The sequence below is a fragment of the Ostrinia nubilalis genome, chromosome 6 (assembly GCF_963855985.1).
Source record: "Ostrinia nubilalis chromosome 6, ilOstNubi1.1, whole genome shotgun sequence".
Classification (NCBI taxonomy): Eukaryota; Metazoa; Arthropoda; class Insecta; order Lepidoptera; family Crambidae; genus Ostrinia; species Ostrinia nubilalis.
Window position 1 is genome coordinate 15,413,723 of NC_087093.1, and position 26,780 is coordinate 15,440,502.

Here is a 26,780-nt window from a genome sequence, read left to right on the forward strand (position 1 = left end):
TCAATCACAACGGAAAATTTTCTTTTACTTAGTTGTTTGAGTAAATAACACAAGTGGCGAAATATTATGATGGTCATGGTCGTCAAACTCAAGTAAACTGTACTTAAACTGCATCCAAACATACCTAACTCTTAAAATTGAATATTGAGCACAGAGCAACAGACACAGAACAAATACTGTAGTTGTGTCAATAAAAGAACAATCGAGTTGATTATGAACCAGTAAAAGCTACATTACTTACAACGCAAAATGAATGACATGTGTATGAACATAATATAGCTAAGTAGGGAGTCTCCCAAACATAATAAAATAATTATAAAGTTCACGTTTTTGATGTTGTCTAAAAGTGGGCTATTATGTAATTGACCTAATTAAAACACCCGAAGCCCGAGTGTCAAGTGCGACATTCAATTTACTGTAATTTAATTAAATACCAAATCCAAACGGCACAATTTAAGCGGTCTTATCGCTTAGCGATTTCATCCAGACAACTTGGAGAAAGAACAGTTATTTAACAGTGATCCAATCTTCATCTCATCAACTACATTTACCAAAACTTTCATACAAACTTTTTCAAGTGAGATGTACCTACAAAAAGATATGAAGTCTTGATGGTTGGTTTATTAACTACCACCCACCGTAATTACATTGCAAATGGCTAAATTACACTGGCTAGCAGTAAAAAATATTGCGAATGGAACTATATCGTCGAGCAAGTAAGGCCTACTTTTGTATTGGATTGCAAATCAAGTTGCGAATATGAATCGATTGCCATAAACGTCGATGAAAGTAAACAAAAAAGGTGTCCGTTATAGATTGAATCGGAGAAAATGTCCGTCATGTCACGGGTCGATGCGCTTTTATGGGAATTTAGCTTGCTCTACTTACTTTTGTTTCCTATTCTGAGAAAATTTCTTATTTCATAGTCTAACTAGATTTAAGATTTCATAGTCTAACTGGTTATTTCTAGAATATTATGCTAAGCTAATTAGTACCTACATGAATATATTATCGGAATTTTCCATTGTTATTATTATTTAAGTAGGCTTTTTTCAGAATAAGATCACGTATTCACGTCTTTACAACTAGTGGACTTGGCTACTTACTTATTATGTACTTATGCTTTGTCATTCAAACATTATTCTTTACAAATGGAAGACACTAACATGACAAATTACTAAACTTCCCTACTTATCCATATTCATATTAGTAGTCCTTGTATAATTTATAACTAATTTATACGAAAATTGTTTGAACAGTTAAACGGTTATTAGGTAGGTAGGTGATTTATTTAAAAGTAATTGGGTCTTTAAGTACCTACTTCTTTCTTCACTTTTTATAACTTCAGAAGTGCCTTCTTGCAAACTTGTAGATATCTACATAATGCATTATTAAAATGACTTTGATTAGATAAATATAAGTAGGTAAGGTAAGGTAGGTTGTATGCAATTTATTAATCTGTCAGTCAGACTTCCTCGTCCATTATTTTCGAGTAGACAGACAGTAGCACTGCATGCATACTGCATTATCGTCAAATCCTTACAAAACGAACTGTCGCTCGTCGTGTTCTTAACTTCTCACTTTCCGTTTGTAATGTAGCATTTCCTGCATGCAATTGGATGCGTAATCTATTCAATCCGTGACCTTTATCGCTGTAATTCAGTTAGTGGACGTTGCCCTAAACACGTGCGTGCTGCGCCCCACTGAAAATAGCAGCTGCGGCTCAGTGAGGGCAGCGTCGCCGCGCAGTCGGCAGTGTGCACACAATCTCTCCAACCTCGGTCGCGGCGATGCGCGCCCTACTAACAGTTTTCTCCCTCGCGGCCGTACTCACGCTCGACGATGCCAACGCCGCACGCGTCCTAGGCCTCTTCCCTCACACCGGCAAGAGCCACCAAATGGTATTCGATCCCCTCCTCCGGACCCTGGCCGAAAGAGGACACCATGTCACCGTCGTCTCCTTTTTCCCGGTCAAAAACCCACCTGAAAACTACACGGACGTCAGCCTCGAAGGCATCGCCGGATTGGGACTCGAAGTCATTGATTTAGCAATGTACGAAAACAGCAACGTTTTATTGAAAATGCTGGGCTTGGATAACATTGCGAGGCAGTTGTTGGATTTCGAACCGCTAGCAGAAATGGCCCTCGACGTGTGTTCGAAGCTGGTGAGCTTTCCCCCGCTTGCGGAGGTTCTCAGGAAGGACTACGATGTGATTTTGGTGGAGAATTTCAACAGTGATTGTATGCTGGGACTTTCGCACGTTTATGGAAAAAAAGTGCCGGTTATAGGGTTGTTGACGAGCAGCCTGATGCAGTGGTCGGCGGACCGCATCGGCGTGACCGACAACCCCGCGTTTGTGCCAGTGCTCAGCGCCCATTACACTTCTCGGATGAACTTTTATGAAAGGCTTGAGAACACATTCTTGAACGTTTACTTTAAGGTGTGGTTCCGGTACAATATTCAGTTGAAGGAGCAAGAAATTATTGAGAGGCATTTCGGGAGGAGAATCCCGGATTTGCGGGACTTGGCGAAGAATACCACGTTGCTGTTGGCAAATGTGTTCCATAGTCTGAACGGAGTGCGCCCGTTAATCCCAGGTTTGGTGGAAGTGGGTGGGATGCATCTGAATCACAAAAGGAGTGTTATACCACCGGTGAGTACTATTTTTGTTTTCATTTGAAATCACGGGAATATCATGTGTGTCAGTGGCGAGTGATGAATGCATGTTTATGTAATTGAACCCGGAATGATATTGCTATCGCTTGTTTTGTTTGTGTGCGTAGTTATTGCGAACTGGCGATAGCATTTTATGCCAAACAAACTTACAACAATAACTCTCGGAGATTCTACTACTGCATACTGTAGCATACATTTTGAGGAATCTGGCAATAGGTACATCTATTTATTCCCCGAAGAGATTTATAAGGGTATCTTTTGTTGATTCCCCAAAAATACCTCAAATCTATTGACAAAAGGTTGCATAGGCCATCGTTTCCCGACATCCATTAGAATACAATGGGCCAAAAAATACTGTCAGTTGTTGTGCCAGGTGTTTCTAAAATTAATTCTAACATTGAACTTTTTCACCTTTTTTCACTTAAACTTGCCTGTAACACTCCTCTATTGTCTACGTAAAGTCATAAAATTCATTATTAAATAGTGATGAAATACAAATAAAATTAATTTAAATATAGCTACCTATTTTACCCACATGTGCATGTAGGTAAGCATAATAAATGTTGGTGTATTAAACATATTTTCAAAGAGAATACGTTCAAATGAGCACCTACCTACTTAATTCAATACGTTTTAGGAAACACCAACGTAATACGTAGACGAGAGAAGCCTCAGAAAAACCTAGTGTTTTTATTAACCGCGTAATTATATCGAACAAAGACTTCGAAGTTTTGACCAGATATTTCAGATACTATCCAAGAAAAACGATTGATTTCCATTATAACGAATTTCACGATGACTTAACTGAAATAGTAGGTAATCATAGATTTATCGCTTCATTGATCCTACCTTTTGGAATGCTGAAAGGTGGCATGTTTGAGTGCAAGTAGTGTAGATACCTACTTTTCGAAGGAAATGCATCATGACAATTCCAACAAAGTTTTTATCTTTTATTTTATCATGATAAATCGTAATTTTCATTTTTTATGCCTACGTTTGGGCTCAGCTAGAAACAATCTACAGTTATCTAGTTATCTACAGCTATTATCGAAGTCGCCAAGATGACCTAATTCGAAATATCCGCATCGCAATACCCAATAAAAACAAATGTTGTGTCTATCACTTTCTTTGTTCAATATTATCTACCTGTGTAATACACTTGCGAGCAAAAGTATGGAATCACTTACATGAAGTTGTTTCCACGCGATCTTGTGTACTAACCAATTTGTTAGTAACAAAAAAAGTAGCACCATTTTAAAGATTAAACTTTTAACTTTAAATTGATACCAAATTCATTTAAATCACACCAGTATTTAAAAAGATATCCCGGCTGATGTGAAAAAGTAAGGAAAAAGGCATGTATCAACTGTTTGATACGTCGCGAGTTGCGGCTTATTTACCCCCCATAAAAGCAAGTGTTTTCGGATTTTTGCTTTCACACGTTGATCCATACACATCTCCGCTTCTTTTGACACTTTATCTGAGATTCTACACCTTCAGAAGCAGCATAAATCGTTGCACTATTGCAAGAAGGGCTCAGCCATCGGGCTGTCGCACGTCAGCTCCACATAAGCCAGTCCTGGGTTTCGAAAGTTTTAAGACGCTTTCGGGATACCGGTGGCTTTATCCCGAGACCAAGTTCTGAACATTGCCGGTGCACATCGCAGAGGGAAAACCATTTTTTCATGTCAACTTCTCTACGAAATCGTCATTTGACTGGTATCAACGTCCAGCAAGAGCTCAGAAATGTTCGTAGGATAGCTGTTAGCAAGTGGACAGTTCGTCTAAGATATAAACAATAGAATTTGACTCCAAAAAGGCCTGCCACAGGCTTGAAACTGACGGCAGGTCACCGATAAGCACGCTTTCAATTTGCTCCTACACATCTCGATGGGAAGTCGAGCAAGCCACCCCCATAAGCCAATGTTTTAGCGAACCAGCACTGCAAAAATCGCTCCCCAGGCCGTCTATAGACCCGACCTCTTCGACTGCTGCACTGCAAAAACAGTCTGCAATTCATCGGAGAACAAAACTCGCCTCCATTACTCGCCTTCCGAGTGCGAGCTAATTGAAAGCGTGCTTGTCGGTGACCTGCCGTCAGTTTCCAGCCTGTGGCAGGCCTATTTGGAGTCAAATTTTATTGCTCATATCTTAGACAAACTGTCCACTCGTTAACAGCTATCCTACGAACATTTCTGAGCTCTTGCTAGACGTCGATACCAGTCAAATGACGATTTCATAGAGAGGTTGACATGAAAAAACGGTCATCCCTCTGCGATGTGCACCGGTGCTGTTGAGAACTTGGTCTCGGGATAAAGCCACCAGTCTCCCAAAAGCGTCTTAAAACTTTCGAAACCCAGGACTGGCTTATGTGGAGCTGACGTGCGACAGCCCGCTGGCTGAGCCTTTCTTGCAACAGTGCAACGATTTGTGCTGCATCTGTAGGTATAGAATCCCAGGTAAAGTGTCAAAAGAAGCCTAGATGTGTATGGATCAACGTGTGAACGCAAAAATCCGAAAACACGTGCTTTTATAGGGGGTAAATAGGCCGCAACTCGCGACGTATCAAACAGTTGGTACATGTCTTTTTTCTTACTTCTTCACATCAGCCGGGATATCTTTTTAAATACCGGTGTGATTTAAATGAATTTGGTATCAATTTAAAGTTAAAAGTTTAGTCTTTAAAATGGTGCTACTTTTTTTGTTACTAACAAATTGCTTAGTACACAAGATCGCGTGGAAACAACTTCATGTAAGTGATTCCATACTTTTGCTCGCGAGTGTAGTTGAATATTGTCATAGTGTATAATAATGAGTAAGGCCCAAAACAGACGGTGAAACGCAACTGCAACGAAACTCCAACTGCTAGTTACTTTTGAGTTGCATCTAAGTTTCTGCCATAGCGTCCGTTGAGAGACCACACATGACGCGACCAGTTTGAAACTTTCAGTTTCAGTTTCATTCATCAGAATCATCAGAAAGTTGCAGTTGCGTTTCACCGTCTGCTCTGGGCCTAACTATTATCTTAAATCTACTATCTAGGTGTATGATTAGGAATTTGCATCTACTGTCTACCTCTAATCCATATCTGCTATTTAAAATACTACTCGTGTTTTAATGCCACCTGGCCTAGTGGATCGCGCGTAACGGACTGCTAGAGGTCGCGGGTTCGATCGACGCAGTTTATGCATGAAACTACATAATACGAGTACCTATATCTGTTTATCTGAGTCTGGTTGTTTTCTAGTAATATTATGTGTTTACAAAAAAGAAGACATTTTATGTATGTTTATGTCCGTTGTCTGGCCTGGCACCCAGTTAGTACAAGCTTTTAGTTTGGAACTAGTACTTAGGCATGGCGCAATGTAAGATGGCCAAAGGTATAGTTGTGACTGAGTTTCTTGCCTCCTACTAGGTGGACCGACGATCTGGTAAAGGTCGCGGGTAGATCCTGGATGCGGGCAGCGCAGAACCGTTCATTATGAAAAACCTTGGGGGAGGCCTTTGTCCAGCAGTGGACGTCATTTGGCTGAAACGAACGAGTTTCTTGCGCTGGTTCTTCTCAATACTGGCCCAAGTATCTATTGTCCCGAAGCAGTGATAGGATTAAATTAACTGGGACATGGAGGCCCTGGGCACTTAAGAATCATAGGGGCTCTTTTTCCATCTATAAAAGACATTTTTTGAGTTCAGATAGACCCGTAGATCGTGGTGCCCTGGGCTCGTGCTCAGAGTGTCCACAGTGAAAGAGAGACTTATTTATAAGCTTATTTGCAGAAATTAAATTACTTGTATTATACTTAGTTTAAATCTCGTTTAATTTGTTCCAGTACATAGAACGCTTCATGAACGAATCAGACCACGGCGTGGTACTCCTCAGTTTCGGCTCCCTCATCAAGACGTCCACCATGCCCGAGTACAAGGAACGCATGATCATCAGCGCCCTCTCGCGGCTGAAGCAGAGAGTCATCTGGAAGTTCGAGGAGTCTGAAGAGGAGGGGACTTTGGAGGGGAACGTGATGAAGGTCCGGTGGATACCGCAGTACGATTTGTTACGTAAGTACATCAGCACAGAAAAAGGCTGAGTTGTACCATCTTCCTTTAACCGTAACTATAACAATAACGGTGTTTTTTGTATGGAGTTTGACAGAATTGTAACGTTAGTTAAAGTAAGATGGCGACCCAGGCTTACAGGATATTTATTTGAGGTTCAAACGATCTCCGCGTAAAGTTATAGTAAGTAGTTACTTCCTGATTAACTATGTAGCATGTAAAAGTAAGAAGTACTTTAACGTCCAGTGTCATATCGTCAGTTGCAGGTTCACTTGGGGTAACTGACAAAATACAGTTTTTCAGTAGAGCCGTTTAAAGTTTTTTTTCGTCTTAAATCGGACATAACTTTTTTCCTATTTAACCTTTTTTGGATCTGTTTTTACAGAAATGCTTAGAATCCTACGCGGTTTTAGATTAAATAAAAAGAATTATCTACTATGTCTTAGTTAAGGAAATAAATTGCAGTTACACCAATGTATTTTTGTACTTTTGACAGTTACACTAATTTTACACCATACTTTTGGAAAAAACATAGGTCAAATTGGTGTAAGTACTGCCCAAATTAAAATAATTTGATGTTTTTGCTGGGTTTTGTTTACTTAGTTGCTGTATAATTTATGTAAAAGTATTAAAAAATAAGAGAATTCATGAAAAAAATAACATTTTGCCGTTTTCTTTGTTTTTTTTTTAAATTTTATTAGAAGTAACTTTTATTTTATTCATTAAAAAATGTTAAAAAAGCCATGGGAATCAAGAAAATATGTGTATTTCATTTTTTTAAGACAGAAATATTGAAATAACTAAAGTATTACTGTAAAACTAAGTAATTTCAATATTTTTTTAAGCTTTGACTTACCAATACCGTATTTAGCTCTACAGGGCAACTTAAACTGAAAACAAAATGGATTTAATTTCCCACCTCTTTATAGCAATGTTGAATTAAGGTCATGAGTACTACAACAGTAAAAGTAACAGAGTAACAACATGTTAATGTTAGCAACGCGCAGTGACGCCTAGTTGGCTGGATAGTTGCTCAATTTCAATTATTTTTTTTGTTGAGCTAACTTTAACTTCTTTAACTGATACTGCTGGTATAATAATAATGTAATATGCCTTAAAACTTTCTAAATTCCTATTTTATTTCATGTTATAAACCTTAGCAAATCAGTGTAATTGCAAAGTTTTGTAGCAAAATTTTTACATTATTACAGATACACCAATTCAACCTGGTAAAATTATTACAATGTCAGTTACACCAAAATTGTGAAGGAAATCTGAAAAGTTCACACCTGAAAATGTCCGTGTAATTGTAATTTTTCAACCGACTTCAAAAAAGGAGGAGGTTCTCAATTCGACCCGTATGTTTTTTTTTTTTTTTCTATGTTTGTTACGCGATAACTCCGCCAATTATGAACCGATTTGAACAAATCTTTTTTCGGCGTATAGGTAATACCTCAAGGGTGGTCCCATTTAAATTTAATAATAGAAAAAACAACCCCCAAGGGTGGAAAATTGGGGATGAACTTTTTTATACGCAATATCTCCGCCGATTATAAATCAATTTGAACGATTATTTTTTTGTTGAATAGGTATTATCAAAAGGGTGGTTTCATGCGAATTTGAAGAAAATATTTCATCCCCAAGGGTGGAAAATTGGAGATGAACTTTTTTATACGCAATATTTTTAATTTTTAGTTTTTTTTTGTGTTCACGCATTTGAAGTCGGTTTTATTTTTTTAAAAAGTTATTTAAAGCTAGAATTTTTTTACGTATACCATTCGAAAGAGCAGAAAAAACTAAGAAAAACTGTATATTTAACTCAAAAACCGTATTTTGTCAGTTACCCCAAGTGAACCTGCAACTGACGCCAACTGCCTCTCTGAACATATTATGTTCAGAGAGGCAGTTGGCTACCCATGGTTTCCTTGCTACATGACATTTTACTCAGTTAATGTTCCAGCAGTTAATAGGTCACTCGAAAAATGCGAATCTCATTTTTATTATAATCCCATGCACCCCTATTAAATTATCCAGAAGACAGATACCATTAAAAAAAAAACACTTTTCATGAAACATTTTCTCGTAGCAAATTGACACCATTTCCACCATTTCTGAAGCAATTTTTGTACGCCCACCCACGTGTTTAACCGATCACCCGTCCTTGTCTTAAACTAGTGTTTAAGACAACGACGGGTGATCGGTTAAACATGGGATCCATTGGGATCCACTAAAGGTTCTTACGTTCGCTCGTTTGAGAAACACTTTTAGAAAGCATTTTTCTTACATAAATGAAAAAAAAACTTTTTATCGTCAAACTGATGTAATGTGATGACATACTCATAACCTCTTTCAAGAGCTTTTAGGAGCTTTTCCTATCTTGATACTTTCTTTGAAGCCTATGCCTGAAAATTAGGGATTTAATTTCTATATAGCCACGAAAATATATCCACGATAGCCGAACGGTGAAGGGGTCGGAGTGGCCGACTCGAGATCCGAGGAACGCGGGTTCGAATCCCACCGCCCCGCTCGACTATTGTGGTGAGCCCACTCGTAACACAAGCTTCATTTTATTATCTTACCACACTAACAGGACTATTAGTAATTTGGGCAATACAAACTAATGATCTTTTATTTAAAAAAAAAATCTAAATCTAAAATGAATACCTTTTCAGTGTCATTGTAATTACCTTCTCATTAAATAATAATAAGTATTGTAAGTGTATTGTCGATGATACTGAATAAACATTTTTTCTTTCTTTCTTTCTTTCTTTCTAACCTGAACATCTATGAAGGTTTGGCTATTGGACAATTTGTGAAATAAGATTCCAATGGCACGAAATTGGTTGTAGTTGTAAAACATCACAGATCCTTTTGGTACTACAAGTGTCATTCGTGAACTTAAGTAACACAAGTTATATTGCACTAAAGTCAACTATGCAAAAAGTATGGCGCACTTTGCCCCCCTCACCTTACCTACGAAAAATATGTTAATTTCTCATGCAAGTGACTGTGTAGTTTTTAATGAGAAACACATTTTCTTTAAAGTTAAATTCATTACACAACCGTCACTTAATTAGTGATCAGTAACTGTATTGGTGTTACATCAACCGTATTTGCCTAAAGGTAGCCTTTCGAACTAAGTAAGCGTCACAGACGCAGCGTCTTTAGCTTTGGTCTTGTGCCACCAACGCCGCGTCACTAACTCGCTTCGAAAGGCTATCTTTAAGACCAAAGCTAAAGACGCTGCGTCTGTGACGCTTAGTTCGAAAGGCTACCTTAATTAGAATGACCGAGTGTTTATTGCTGTTGTTGATTATTGTCTGTATGATATTGGGTCTCATTAATTAATTAGTCCTACACATTATCTTAAGGTTATCTGCCAGATGTTATTGATAGAAGTCGTCTTCAGTCCTTTATCAATATACCTAATACCGATTATCATTGTAACTTGAGGTTATGGGTCGCTAACAAGATAAGGCATGAAAGGATTGATTATAAGTGCCTTTTTCCTTTGATGCGGAATCCAACGCACATGGTGCATTCGAAATCGCACCTTACTACTACGCTCACAAGAGCGCAATTTTTTTGTGTTCAGAATTGATCTACCTCACAGCTCAAGCGTCAGGTTGTATAAGCAAAGTAAAATAAATGAAAACTTAATTTTAAGAAGCATTTATTGTATTTACGATTGGTAAACTTTAATCTAGTGGTGTTTGTATAGTCGTGCCATCTCTAAAGTACCTATTAATAAACTTCAGTGTTGCGATAATTCGAAATTGGACAAACAGTTTTAAAAGGTGTAGTGTCAGAAAATAGACATGGTGAAGTAAAGTTAATGTTTTTATTAGCTAAAATAATTTTTTTGCTACAGTTTTTTGTCATAAGTATTTCAAAATAATTTATTTTTGGAAAAGTGTAGTTTTTTTATTATTTAAATCACTACAGTTAATTATTATTCCTAAATATTACGATTTTCCAAGAAGAATAACAGTGCTGTTGGAACAATAAACATTGATTGCGACGATGATCGACCGAACGTGTATAGAAATACGCGTGTGCTGACAGGCACGTGGCGGCCCTGACTGATTTGCAACTTGAAGTTGTCGCGCGCTGTAGGTAATGTAATTATCTCGGCCGGCATAGGCGAGTGACGGAGGCCTGCGGTAGGGGTTGCAAGTCCCGGTACTAAGGAGTGTTACTGAATTCCCGGTACCAGGTCTAAGCCAGTACCGGGAAAACCGGGAAATTCGGGAATTTCGGTACCCACGTGAATGGTTATTATTTATTAAAAGAAATTACCTAATTTGTACGTAATTTTAATAAAAATGTAAATAGGTTAACAAAAATATTTAACTTTTTCTGTTCAGTTCAATTGGTTTGTTACCTTAATAATAAATCAGTCCAAACAGTTACACAAGACGACAAAACTAGTTATAAATGCCTATTAAAAATCATAACCGCCATATTCATAAAAAGCAACAATCGTTTAATCAACCTATTTTAGTTAAAATATGTTTTCTCACTTTCTATCAATGTCAAATACTGGCAGCGACAAGAGTTAGAGTAGGCGCACACCGTTGATTTTTAGTTGGCCGATAGTTGTGCCCGATTTTAATTTTTAATATGTAGTTGTGCCCGATTGTTGTTTGCCAAATCGAATCGGCGTAGTGTGCGCACTCCCATACATGCCCATACTGATCAACTGCCCGACTAAACTATCGGCCGACGAAAAATCAACGGTGTGCGCCTACTCTTAGGGACAAAACATAAATTAACTAAATTAGGTTTATAAAAAAACACGCTGTTGAAAGAAATAATAAGTAGTATCTAAGTACAATCAGATAAAACAATCAGTCTTAAAAGGAAGGATAATGAATTAGGAACATAATTATATTTTTTCATTTGTTGATAGTGTGTACGTAAAAATATGATGGCATCTAGTCAAAAAATTGTTATTAAAAATAAATTATTGAAGTCCCGAAAGTACCGAAAGTCCCGGGAATTGCATCGTCAGTACCGGAACTAGATAAAGGATTAGATTATCGGGAATTCCCGGGAAAAATGAGTACCGGGATTTCCCGGAAGCAAACCCTAGCCTGCGGATACTTATAGCAGAGTAACTTATAGGCACGCGTGCGAATGTCCGCGTGTGCGTATAGCTGACGTATAGTGACGCTGCCTGGTTGCACGCAGGACAAAGATTTCGTATTGTGTGCCCGCAGCCAATCCGCGTTCCGCGTGCGTGTATCCCGCGTAATAGGAAAAAAAATATGTATGAAATAATAAAATGCAAGTGATCCACATGCGGAAATCCGCACGCGTGCTGAAATCCGCATCACAGAAAAAGGCACTACTGAACTGTTTCTTAGCCAGACAGACTTACTTCTTTTATTCTGAAGCAGACAAAGCCGCAAAAATAAACAACGTCTTTGCCCCCCTTACGTTTTATTGGCTTTCCCCTTTCGCAATAAAATATTCGCCTTTCACTCATTTCCACGGCTACTAGCGGATTTTATGCCAAGCAATCATAAATGCTGAATTAAGTACCTACCTACTCGCAATTTCGATTATTAATTCTTACTTGGCTACGAAAAAGCAATTGGGTTTTTAAATTGTGCTATCACTAATGGATCTTAACTAAAAAAAAATAAGAAATTTTATTTTCTCCCAATATTTCTAATCATTGCTATTATCAGCACTTGTGTGTGGCCCCGTTTGTTTAGTTTAGATGGCGGAAAAACCAGTCAAGTACACGACGAACTCGAGCAGTCAGGGTTCTGTAGCCTCTATATCGTTTCTCCCGCACTCTCTCTCTCTCTCTATAGGCAATCGTCTTTTTTGATTCACTTGATTTGCTCACAAACATGAGTACCATGAATAAATAAAGAAAAATGGCCCAAGCAGGTCGTAATCCATTTTTTTAATCTAATAGGTTTAAAACAATGATTACCTAGTTCAAAATTATGTTTATGTCATCAAGATTGAGGTTTAATGACCGACGATACGTCTGCAATAAAGTCGAAAACATTAATACAAGGTGACTTTAATCAATAGCGATAAGATAGTGCGAGATTATCAAAGTGACCTTATTTTTACAGTTATTATTATAGATATCTAATTTTAAGTGTTTATCATTTTTATCAAAATTAACGTAATAAGTTTTTCCCCTTTATTAATCCGTGCCACGTGGCAACGTTACTGTAGTGAAGATAATCGGTAGAATATTTATTTCATTAATTAATTAATTTATTTATTTATTTTATAGAAACCAACAGCGATACATTGAAAATGTTAGTTATAAGATTTAGACTGATAGTATAGCCAATGAAAGGTTTCCCTTTTTATAAAAGTAGGGGAGAGTGGGGTAAGACGGGGTCCTTAACGTTTGATGGTAAATAAAATTGACCGTAAAGAGTTTTATTAATTTGTTTTATTCTTATAATCTTCTTAGATAATCAGTCTTCATTTTTAACGTGTAATTTTGCAGTTTAATCAACATAATTAAATTTAAAAAAAACAAATAGTAGAAATACACCCTTATCCCCATCATGCCCACCCCTAGGGTAAGATGGGGTACCCCCGTGGGTAAGATGGGGTACCAATAAGAGGGCAAGATGGGGTATGGCAGCAAACGACTATTTACTGTTCACAATGTTCATAAGTGAACACGGTATATGCATCTTCGTCATCTAAACCTGCACAGCTGCAGTAAGCCCATTTGCCGCATGCTGAACAAGCAACCCAGCCTTTAGGCAAATATAGGCCTTTACAATACAAAAAAGGTGTATTTTCAGTATTGCTGTCACTATTCTCGTGTAATGATCTATTCTTAGCCCCTTTTTTCTTCTTTGTTACTCTTTTCTCCTTAGTTGCAGGTTTTTTTTTATATTTTTTAAGTTCCCTCAACTCTTTTTTTCGCTGTTTATCCTCTTCCGCTTCTTTCTTTTTCTTAATCTTTTTTTTTATAATTTCTCACCATTCTAGAATAAAATAAAAGTAAAATTAGACATTTCTATGTCGCTTGCCTTCATACCCCATCTTGCCCCTTAACACCTACCCCATCATGCCCCCGTATGCCAAATAAAATTTAAAAAATAACTGAATAAAACCAATACGCAGCATTGAGGAAAACAAGTTTTTACCTGTTAGTGTTGTTATTTTCACATTTGATAACATTTAAATCAATTGCGAGGTGTTATTATTTACGGAAAATACACGCCCAGTATAATATAGAAAAATCACTAGCTATTTAGCAAAAAAACAGTTTTTTCCAGAAAACAAATCAAAGGCGTGGTGTCGTTGTCCGCTCACTTCGATAACTGATTGCCGTAATGGCGGCGCGGCGTCAGGTGCTAAAACAATCCTGATTGGCTAATTCGTTCGCACTCAGGATCGGTCGCCCCGTCTTGCCCCCCACCCCGTCTTACCCCACTCTCCCTTACATTGTTGTTGGGAAAAAATATTCGAAATTACTTAATTGTTTTTAAATTAGGTATTTTTTTAGAACAAAAACAACATGAATTATTAAGTACCTCGGTATATGAGGTAGGTATATTATGTATAACTAACTAAAAGGATAAGAAATATCGTCTTAATTAAAGGCTGCCACGGCAATTTATTTATTTTATTAGAAATGCTTTGGTATTTATTTATGTATTAGTGAAGTATAGAAATATGAAATTTCATTACCTACACTTGTAGTCACTTTTGAGCTTTAACTCAAAACAATAAAGTGTAGGTATAGGTAATTGTGCTAATTATATTAATTATAATTTTACGTCGAAATGCCTTGATTGATAGCCGTGTAAAATTTGATCTTCAAAAGCATGCAAAATGTATTCAAGTATGTATTTATTCAATTTAATACCTAAAGTTAAATGGGAACGTCAACAATTCTTTACAAATTGTGTTAAGAACTACCAAAAAAGACTGCTTTTTAAAAATAGCAGCTGCTTGGGAGATACTGTAATATGGTTAGCTATAACTATAAAGGGGTCATTCCATGAAAATCTGTATATTTTCGACGTCATTTTGTCCTAAACTTTTTTAAGATGCTTTTGAATACTTTATTAGAGTAAATTATAGTTTATTTATTAATTATGTTAAGTCTAAAAGGGCCAGTCACTTTATGCTTTATTTTAGGAGAAATTATTATTTTCAATTTTTTCATACTACATTACTCCTATATGACTTTTAATAAAGTATAAAACTTATAACCTTAACATTTATAGATAAGTTAATAATTATACTTAATGTAGTTATTTTGTTATTATCACTATATAAAAAACGCCATTCCCTAACTAGTAACTTAGTCCCTAGCGCCGTTTAAAGCTAGGGCCTGACGGTCTAGCTATAAAGCTATAACTATAAAGGGGTCATTCCATGAAAATCTGTATATTTTCGACGTCATTTTGTCCTAAACTTTTTTAAGATGCTTTTGAATACTTTATTAGAGTAAATTATAGTTTATTTATTAATTATGTTAAGTCTAAAAGGGCCAGTCACTTTATGCTTTATTTTAGGAGAAATTATAATTTTCAATTTTTTCATACTACATTACTCCTATATGACTTTTAATAAAGTATAAAACTTATAACCTTAACATTTATAGATAAGTTAATAATTACCTATACTTAATGTAGTTATTTTGTTATTATCACTATATAAAAAACGCCATTCCCTAACTAGTAACTTAGTCCCTAGCGCCGTTTAAAGCTAGGGCCTGACGGTCTAGGGACTGACGATTTGGAGTAAAACTTAAGGCAAATGCAGATTAACTTTATATTATAAGATGCTTAATACGATGTGCCGAAAATAGCCGAAAAGCCACACGTAAATACTATTAAATTATATACAATTTCCTATTCTAATCAATAAAGCTACTCAACTAGGGACTGACGAAGTGACTGGATCAACACAATGTTTCCGCAACAACTGGCACGTTTGCACTAATTCAAAAAACGGCTGCCGCAAAGCCAGTATGGTCTGAGGATAACTTCGTATCGTACTTTAAACTCAACTAAATGTCATTCACTCTAAATACAGTCATAATAAAGCGCAAAATTATAAAATCAGTGCGTGGCGAGGGAATGACGCTAAAAGCTGTGGACTCTTTTTCAACTAATGAAAATCAAATTATTGTTTATTGAAACCGCAAAATATTAATAGAATTTGGTGTAATATACGTTTAAATAGATTATTCGTTAATTAAAACAAAGGATCAAGTTGATGTTTCTATTAATATAGGTTCCAAAACACAATCTTTTGGAGTACGGACATGCCTAGGGAATGACGATTTGGGTCATTTAAAAGGAATTTAAGATGTTTGAAAAATAGTTTTAAAAAATATAAATGGATGATGAATAAAACACGTAACGAGCTGTTATTTAACAATTTTGGAATAAAATATTAACAAATATTCCATCTGAAATGTGGCGCGGACTAAGAGTTGACATATTTTTGTGGAATGACCCAAAGACACTTTAGCTTCATTGATAGGTATTTGAGGGTATTTGTATGATTTTTGCAAGTCATTTATATCTCTTATTTTTCAGTGAGATTTATGCACTCCGTATAAATTACCTAAGTGATGACGTCAATGTCTGTGACTTAACAGTTGAATACGTTATGTGTTTGATTGAGTTTAAACATTATTCATAATTAACATACCTACTTAGTTTTCTTAGATGAGTATTGTCGCAGTGGTCTAGTGGGGCAGATATTTGAACTCTATCGGGAGGTCCTGGTTTTGATAGGTGATAGACATTGCCATTTTAACTCATTGGAAAAAAAAATGTTGCCAGGGTAATGTTGAAACGTTACCGCAGCAAAATCTGTTTTTTCCTAATAACTTTAAAACTATAATTTGAACGAATTTTGCTATTAGTGGACAAATTCCTGCTCACGATGGACTAATTATCTGCTATACTCTCGACTCTCTAAAGCACAACATTTATAAAAATTTTGCTGCGGTAATGCACTCCAATGTAGAGCAGGGGTTCCAAACTTATTTTGTCTACTGCCCACTTTGAGAATAAATATTTTTTCCCGCTAACTCCCGTGCCCGTGGGAATTTTGCAATATCCTTTTGTAACTAAGCTTTGAGTTTACTAAGGTAGGTACCTGCATGCCAAATTTCAAGCGTCTAACTTAAGCGGTTTAGATTTTTCATACAAATGTTTTTTCCCGCTAACTCCTGTTCCCGTGGGAATTTTGCAATATCCTGTTGTAACTAAGCTTTAAGTTTACTAAGGTACCTGCATGCCAAATTTCAAGCGTCTAACTTAAGCAGTTTAGATTTTTCATACAAAAGGATGTTCCCGCTAATTCCCGTGCCCGTGGGAATTCCTAAGTATCCTATAACCTGCCCAGGAGTACGAAGAATAATTGTACCAAGTTTCGTTAAAATCCGTCAAGTAGTTTTTGTTTCTATAAGGAACATACAGACAGACAGACAGACAAAAATTTTACTGATTGCATTTTTGGCATCAGTATCGATCACTAATCACCCCCTGATAGTTATTTTGAAAATATATTTCATGTACAGAATTGACCTCTCTACAGATTTATTATAATAGTCCAGTCATTTAAGCTTAAATTAGGTAAGAATCTCGGAATTCGAGATACCCAGCTGTAAGTCTGTAAATACTTGTATATTGACACCCTAAAAGTTGTCTCAAAACCTACATATGGTAGGGTGTAAGCAACTATTAAATTTTAAGGTCAAAGGTCACAAAAATTGGTTTTTTGCGCTTTTTTTGGAAATATCTCATTTCCTATGGGTTTTTTGCTATTTGTATTTATTATCAATATTGTAGAATACAAAAATCTCTACAAATTTTTTAAAAAAAATTTTTTATACGGTGAACCGTTTTCGAGATAGAGGGCGGCCGCTAGTACTTATAATAAATCTGTAGAGAGGTCAATTCTGTACATGAAATATATTTTCAAAATAACTATCAGGGGGTGATTAGTGATCGATACTGATGCCAAAAATGCAATCAGTAAATTTTTTGTCTGTCTGTCTGTCCGTCTGTATGTTCCTTATAGAAACAAAAACTACTCGATGGATTTTAATGAAACTTGGTACAATTATTCTTCATACTCCTGAGCAGGTATAGGTATATATAGTATACATAGGAATTCCCACGGGAACAGGAATTAGCGGGAAAATCCTTTTGTATGAAAAATCTAAACGCTTAACGGAAGTTAGACGCTTGAAATTTGGCATGTAGGTACCTTAGTAAACTTAAAGCTTAGTTACAACAAGGAATTCCCGAAATTCCCACGGGAATTAGCGGGAAAATCCTTTTGTATGAAAAATCTAAATCGCTTAAGTTGACCTGAAGTGATGCAGTGACCGCGCGCTCTCCGCCCTCTATCTCGAAAACGGTTCACCGTATAAAAAAATTTTTGAAACAAAATTTGTAGAGAATTTAGTATTCTACAATATTGATATTAAATACAAATAGCAAAAAACCCATAGGAAATGAGATATTTCTAAAAAAAAGCGCAAAAAACTGATTTTTGTGACCGTTGACCTTGAAATTTAATAGTTGCTTACACCCTACCATATGTAGGTTTTGAGACAACTTTTAGGGTGTCAATATACACGTATTTACAGACTTACAGCTGGGTATCTCGAATTCCGAGGTGAACTTACTATAATGACTGGACTATAAGTATAGATGATGCTAACGATATAAATTTCAGCCTGCAATACCATTCGAAACATTTTCTTGCGATTGCTATTTCACTGTTTTGCATTCTTCATATATCGGCGACATACTCGCGCAGTTTTTTTAGATTACACCAGGTACTCTATCTTTAAACTATCTGAGCATGTGGATAATCTCAGATAACTTTTTTATCACATGCAACAGCTGAAGACGTGATTATTCTGATAAGATATGGCATTTCATGCAGAAAATATGTTCATAGACTGTAAACAAAAATGATAATTTGTCAGGCGATACGCTGATATTAATCAATTCATATCTCATAATTATAATTGTTTCTTTATGGAAAAAATTATCACACTCCACTATCTACTAGATTACGGAAAACTTAAGTTAGACATAAAACTAAAACTTCAAAAAACACAGGATTTGAATCCGCACGTTCGCAACCACACGTTGTCGTTCGATATCCATGCAAACCACTGCACCGTTAAGTTATGGCTATGGGTATCTATATGGGCTGTCATAGTTTATTCTATACACTTGGACTAGAATTACATTAAGTCTTTTGGTTATTTAAAGTTCCAAATCTTACAATTTTCCATGTTCAAAGAGAGATCTTGAGAAAAACACTCAATTTGTATCATTATCTGAAGAAGCTACGTTCCATAGGTAGATTATCTATTACCACTATTCTTACTAATGTCACTGATGGTCATGTAGGCAATCATCGTTAATGCCTGTCATTGCACTGAATTACTTAGCAACTGCATCATACTTCTTTTCCTGAGAAAATATACAGTCTAGTGCAGAAGTTGTGGTTTTTACATCCCAGAAAATCATATTTGTGAATAAAAATTTATTTATTATTATTATAACAACTAGAGAATCGTAGAGAATATTATGCAATACAATTTTGATTGATTGGTAGAGCCGTATCGCGAGCAAAATATACGAGAAAAAATATTCGAAATTACTTAATTGTTTTTAAATTAGGTATTTTTTTAGAACAAAAACAACATGAATTATTAAGTACCTCGGTATATGAGGTAGGTATATTATGTATAACTAACTAAAAGGATAAGAAATATCGTCTTAATTAAAGGCTGCCACGGCAATTTATTTATTTTATTAGAAATGCTTTGGTATTTATTTATGTATTAGTGAAGTATAGAAATATGAAATTTCATTACCTACACTTGTAGTCACTTTTGAGCTTTAACTCAAAACAATAAAGTGTAGGTATAGGTAATTGTGCTAATTATATTAATTATAATTTTACGTCGAAATGCCTTGATTGATAGCCGTGTAAAATTTGATCTTCAAAAGCATGCAAAATGTATTCAAGTATGTATTTATTCAATTTAATACCTAAAGTTAAATGGGAACGTCAACAATTCTTTACAAATTGTGTTAAGAACTACCAAAAAAGACTGCTTTTTAAAAATAGCAGCTGCTTGGGAGATACTGTAATATGGTTAGCTATAACTATAAAGGGGTCATTCCATGAAAATCTGTATATTTTCGACGTCATTTTGTCCTAAACTTTTTTAAGATGCTTTTGAATACTTTATTAGAGTAAATTATAGTTTATTTATTAATTATGTTAAGTCTAAAAGGGCCAGTCACTTTATGCTTTATTTTAGGAGAAATTATTATTTTAAATTTTTTCATACTACATTACTCCTATATGACTTTTAATAAAGTATAAAACTTATAACCTTAACATTTATAGATAAGTTAATAATTATACTTAATGTAGTTATTTTGTTATTATCACTATATAAAAAACGCCATTCCCTAACTAGTAACTTAGTCCCTAGCGCCGTTTAAAGCTAGGGCCTGACGGTCTAGCTATAAAGCTATAACTATAAAGGGGTCATTCCATGAAAATCTGTATATTTTCGACGTCATTTTGTCCTAAACTTTTTTAAGATGCTTTTGAATACTTTATTAGAGTAAATTATAGTTTATTTATTAATTATGTTAAGTCTAAAAGGGCCAGTCACTTTATGCTTTATTTTAGGAGAAATTATAATTTTCAATTTTTTCATACTACATTACTCCTATATGACTTTTAATAAAGTATAAAACTTATAACCTTAACATTTATAGATAAGTTAATAATTACCTATACTTAATGTAGTTATTTTGTTATTATCACTATATAAAAAACGCCATTCCCTAACTAGTAACTTAGTCCCTAGCGCCGTTTAAAGCTAGGGCCTGACGGTCTAGGGACTGACGATTTGGAGTAAAACTTAAGGCAAATGCAGATTAACTTTATATTATAAGATGCTTAATACGATGTGCCGAAAATAGCCGAAAAGCCACACGTAAATACTATTAAATTATATACAATTTCCTATTCTAATCAATAAAGCTACTCAACTAGGGACTGACGAAGTGACTGGATCAACACAATGTTTCCGCAACAACTGGCACGTTTGCACTAATTCAAAAAACGGCTGCCGCAAAGCCAGTATGGTCTGAGGATAACTTCGTATCGTACTTTAAACTCAACTAAATGTCATTCACTCTAAATACAGTCATAATAAAGCGCAAAATTATAAAATCAGTGCGTGGCGAGGGAATGACGCTAAAAGCTGTGGACTCTTTTTTCAACTAATGAAAATCAAATTATTGTTTATTGAAACCGCAAAATATTAATAGAATTTGGTGTAATATACGTTTAAATAGATTATTCGTTAATTAAAACAAAGGATCAAGTTGATGTTTCTATTAATATAGGTTCCAAAACACAATCTTTTGGAGTACGGACATGCCTAGGGAATGACGATTTGGGTCATTTAAAAGGAATTTAAGATGTTTGAAAAATAGTTTTAAAAAATATAAATGGATGATGAATAAAACACGTAACGAGCTGTTATTTAACAATTTTGGAATAAAATATTAACAAATATTCCATCTGAAATGTGGCGCGGACTAAGAGTTGACATATTTTTGTGGAATGACCCAAAGACACTTTAGCTTCATTGATAGGTATTTGAGGGTATTTGTATGATTTTTGCAAGTCATTTATATCTCTTATTTTTCAGTGAGATTTATGCACTCCGTATAAATTACCTAAGTGATGACGTCAATGTCTGTGACTTAACAGTTGAATACGTTATGTGTTTGATTGAGTTTAAACATTATTCATAATTAACATACCTACTTAGTTTTCTTAGATGAGTATTGTCGCAGTGGTCTAGTGGGGCAGATATTTGAACTCTATCGGGAGGTCCTGGTTTTGATAGGTGATAGACATTGCCATTTTAACTCATTGGAAAAAAAAATGTTGCCAGGGTAATGTTGAAACGTTACCGCAGCAAAATCTGTTTTTTCCTAATAACTTTAAAACTATAATTTGAACGAATTTTGCTATTAGTGGACAAATTCCTGCTCACGATGGACTAATTATCTGCTATACTCTCGACTCTCTAAAGCACAACATTTATAAAAATTTTGCTGCGGTAATGCACTCCAATGTAGAGCAGGGGTTCCAAACTTATTTTGTCTACTGCCCACTTTGAGAATAAATATTTTTTCCCGCTAACTCCCGTGCCCGTGGGAATTTTGCAATATCCTTTTGTAACTAAGCTTTGAGTTTACTAAGGTAGGTACCTGCATGCCAAATTTCAAGCGTCTAACTTAAGCGGTTTAGATTTTTCATACAAATGTTTTTTCCCGCTAACTCCTGTTCCCGTGGGAATTTTGCAATATCCTGTTGTAACTAAGCTTTAAGTTTACTAAGGTACCTGCATGCCAAATTTCAAGCGTCTAACTTAAGCAGTTTAGATTTTTCATACAAAAGGATGTTCCCGCTAATTCCCGTGCCCGTGGGAATTCCTAAGTATCCTATAACCTGCCCAGGAGTACGAAGAATAATTGTACCAAGTTTCGTTAAAATCCGTCAAGTAGTTTTTGTTTCTATAAGGAACATACAGACAGACAGACAGACAAAAATTTTACTGATTGCATTTTTGGCATCAGTATCGATCACTAATCACCCCCTGATAGTTATTTTGAAAATATATTTCATGTACAGAATTGACCTCTCTACAGATTTATTATAATAGTCCAGTCATTTAAGCTTAAATTAGGTAAGAATCTCGGAATTCGAGATACCCAGCTGTAAGTCTGTAAATACTTGTATATTGACACCCTAAAAGTTGTCTCAAAACCTACATATGGTAGGGTGTAAGCAACTATTAAATTTTAAGGTCAAAGGTCACAAAAATTGGTTTTTTGCGCTTTTTTTGGAAATATCTCATTTCCTATGGGTTTTTTGCTATTTGTATTTATTATCAATATTGTAGAATACAAAAATCTCTACAAATTTTTTAAAAAAAATTTTTTATACGGTGAACCGTTTTCGAGATAGAGGGCGGCCGCTAGTACTTATAATAAATCTGTAGAGAGGTCAATTCTGTACATGAAATATATTTTCAAAATAACTATCAGGGGGTGATTAGTGATCGATACTGATGCCAAAAATGCAATCAGTAAATTTTTTGTCTGTCTGTCTGTCCGTCTGTATGTTCCTTATAGAAACAAAAACTACTCGATGGATTTTAATGAAACTTGGTACAATTATTCTTCATACTCCTGAGCAGGTATAGGTATATATAGTATACATAGGAATTCCCACGGGAACAGGAATTAGCGGGAAAATCCTTTTGTATGAAAAATCTAAACGCTTAACGGAAGTTAGACGCTTGAAATTTGGCATGTAGGTACCTTAGTAAACTTAAAGCTTAGTTACAACAAGGAATTCCCGAAATTCCCACGGGAATTAGCGGGAAAATCCTTTTGTATGAAAAATCTAAATCGCTTAAGTTGACCTGAAGTGATGCAGTGACCGCGCGCTCTCCGCCCTCTATCTCGAAAACGGTTCACCGTATAAAAAAATTTTTGAAACAAAATTTGTAGAGAATTTAGTATTCTACAATATTGATATTAAATACAAATAGCAAAAAACCCATAGGAAATGAGATATTTCTAAAAAAAAGCGCAAAAAACTGATTTTTGTGACCGTTGACCTTGAAATTTAATAGTTGCTTACACCCTACCATATGTAGGTTTTGAGACAACTTTTAGGGTGTCAATATACACGTATTTACAGACTTACAGCTGGGTATCTCGAATTCCGAGGTGAACTTACTATAATGACTGGACTATAAGTATAGATGATGCTAACGATATAAATTTCAGCCTGCAATACCATTCGAAACATTTTCTTGCGATTGCTATTTCACTGTTTTGCATTCTTCATATATCGGCGACATACTCGCGCAGTTTTTTTAGATTACACCAGGTACTCTATCTTTAAACTATCTGAGCATGTGGATAATCTCAGATAACTTTTTTATCACATGCAACAGCTGAAGACGTGATTATTCTGATAAGATATGGCATTTCATGCAGAAAATATGTTCATAGACTGTAAACAAAAATGATAATTTGTCAGGCGATACGCTGATATTAATCAATTCATATCTCATAATTATAATTGTTTCTTTATGGAAAAAATTATCACACTCCACTATCTACTAGATTACGGAAAACTTAAGTTAGACATAAAACTAAAACTTCAAAAAACACAGGATTTGAATCCGCACGTTCGCAACCACACGTTGTCGTTCGATATCCATGCAAACCACTGCACCGTTAAGTTATGGCTATGGGTATCTATATGGGCTGTCATAGTTTATTCTATACACTTGGACTAGAATTACATTAAGTCTTTTGGTTATTTAAAGTTCCAAATCTTACAATTTTCCATGTTCAAAGAGAGATCTTGAGAAAAACACTCAATTTGTATCATTATCTGAAGAAGCTACGTTCCATAGGTAGATTATCTATTACCACTATTCTTACTAATGTCACTGATGGTCATGTAGGCAATCATCGTTAATGCCTGTCATTGCACTGAATTACTTAGCAACTGCATCATACTTCTTTTCCTGAGAAAATATACAGTCTAGTGCAGAAGTTGTGGTTTTTACATCCCAGAAAATCATATTTGTGAATAAAAATTTATTTATTATTATTATAACAACTAGAGAATCGTAGAGAATATTATGCAATACAATTTTGATTGATTGGTAGAGCCGTATCGCGAGCAAAATCAAAATTGATTATTGGAATTGTTTCAATGACAAATTCATTGTCGTTCCTTAATGATATTGACATAAAGATATCTGAAGCCGGTTACAACTCATAGTAAATCCTAGACAAAATCACGGATTCAGATATAGTTGTTAGATAGGCCACTCTACTACAGATAACCTATCAATAGGTAAGTAGGTAAAATAGATTAATTCAAGGCAAACTATCGATAAATGAAACTATTTTAATTCCGCTACACTAGACACAGGGTTAGACAATATTATCAGCACGTCGTAACATTCCACGAAAAAATCCTTCCCCAAAATTAAATGGTCGATCCACGGTTCATTTTTTATGGGAATCCATTTTTTTGGAGTCTTTTCAGTAGGGAAAGATATCGTAAATGCGCAGTAGAATAAAGCCTCATAATAAAACAGGAACCGCGCAGGTAGCAAAGCAATTTAGATACCTATTGAAAAACAAACAAAGAAGAGTCCTTTGCCGGTTTATGAAATTTACTTTGTAGTTTAACTACTCGATTATTACATACTCATCACTCCATTGCATCGTAAAGATGATGTTTTTAAGGAAAACAATTACCTAGGTACAACTCTATTATACATTTATAAAACTAATAAATTCGTCAATGTCATAGTTACGGTCGAAACGTGATTATCGTTAGTTTTTAATTTTATATTTTGTTACACATTAGATACTCTCTGCTTGCTTACACAAACGTTTATTAACGTAAACAAAGTCATAAACTACTGTAGGAGAACTTCACATCTCACAATGGGCGTTTAAATTAAATGTTAATTACCTATTAATAAGTTACTAAACAGAATAATAATAAAATTGAGAATTGTAATTATTGTAAAACAAAAAACAACTTAGCACCACCTCAGTGCAGTCTAAGTACTTACCTACGAGTTCTTCATCAAGCATAGAAATAATTAAGCAACAATTCGTAACATTCTTCGATTATCCTCATCATATTCATCAACAGCCTATCAACAGGACTATGAACCTTCTAGACTTCAGTGGAGGGCTTTGCCATAATCTCCACGCTTGGCAGGTGGAAGATCGCAGTTTAAAAAATAAATGTTTATCAGAGAGCGCTCCTGCCCGTTCTCTGTTTAATTGTTAGTCCCAAAGTCGCCTCCCGACTGCTCTTACGACACCCGCGGGAAGAGTAGGGGTTGGTGACAAACGTATTCTACTCTGCAGTCACCACACGGGTAGTGTCCACGAATATGGTGTTTTAAACTTCTATAGGACCCAGAAGAAGTCTCTGAACGTCATCTAATAGTTTTTCTCACGTTTACCAAGACAATTTTCCACTCCAGCCTAGATAGCTCCACTCGATCGAGGGTCAAAATTGCCTAATGACCATCGCGCCATTGTTATCTAATCTATGCTATTAACCACTTTAGATCTACTATCCATGGTATCTTTTGTCAACAACTTTAGAGGGGTAAAGTGCACAATAATACCATAATAAATACAATAGTCGTTGATTGAACGTCTGTCGGCCGTTAGGTGTAGTGGTTCGAAACGGACTACTATTCCGGAGATAGCGGGTTCGATTCCCGCACAGTACAAACATTTGTGTGCATGAACATATTATTTGTTTGTATTGGACTGGGTGTTTTCTATGTATAATAAGGATTTATTTACAAAAAAAAAAGTATTTAAGTATGTTTATATCCGTTGTCTAGTACCCATAGTACAAGCTTTGCTTAGTTTGGGACTAGAACTTAGATTAATAAAACCTAGATAGATAGTCAGTGCACGAAAGGTGAGGCAGCTTTTAGTAAGCCAGAATGGCTTACCCGTAAACGTCACATGAACTGTCAAAGTGAAAAATTGGTAAACACGTCCGACGAATTTTAATTAAATAAGACGGTTTGGGCTGTGAAAGGGTGTCTAAATACATCAAAAAAAGGAAAGAAAGTGACCAGTGTTACATTTCATAAGTAAGTACTACAATTCGACGCGTATTTTGCTTGAATTTGGCTTTCAAAAATTAAATACGGGAATGATACCAGTAACAAGAAAATTTATTTCCCAATTGTTCGCCCTACAAATACACTTCCTTTTTTATGAAATCGAGACTTTTAAGTCGATTTATCTTATTGTAATTAAGTAGGTTCTTTGAATTTAATAAATAAGTAAGTACATAATGCGTTTTGTTTTTGTTAATTATAAAATAATTAAAAACGTATTAAAAATTTCCCTACTTTCGGGAAAATCGCCTT

General features: G+C 35.4%; 1 protein-coding gene across 1 annotated transcript in view; it reads left to right on the forward strand.

The window, feature by feature from the left end:
• Nucleotides 1–1,546: 1,546 nt before the first annotated feature.
• LOC135072703 (UDP-glucosyltransferase 2-like) overlaps nt 1,547–26,780 on the forward strand; it is a 34,808-nt gene continuing 9,574 nt past the window's right edge. Inside the window, exons 1-2 of the mRNA XM_063966728.1 lie at nt 1,547–2,654; nt 6,508–6,733. Coding sequence (XP_063822798.1) covers nt 1,791–2,654; nt 6,508–6,733 — 1,090 coding nt within the window. The 5' untranslated portion in view covers nt 1,547–1,790. The remainder of the gene's footprint in view (nt 2,655–6,507; nt 6,734–26,780) is intronic.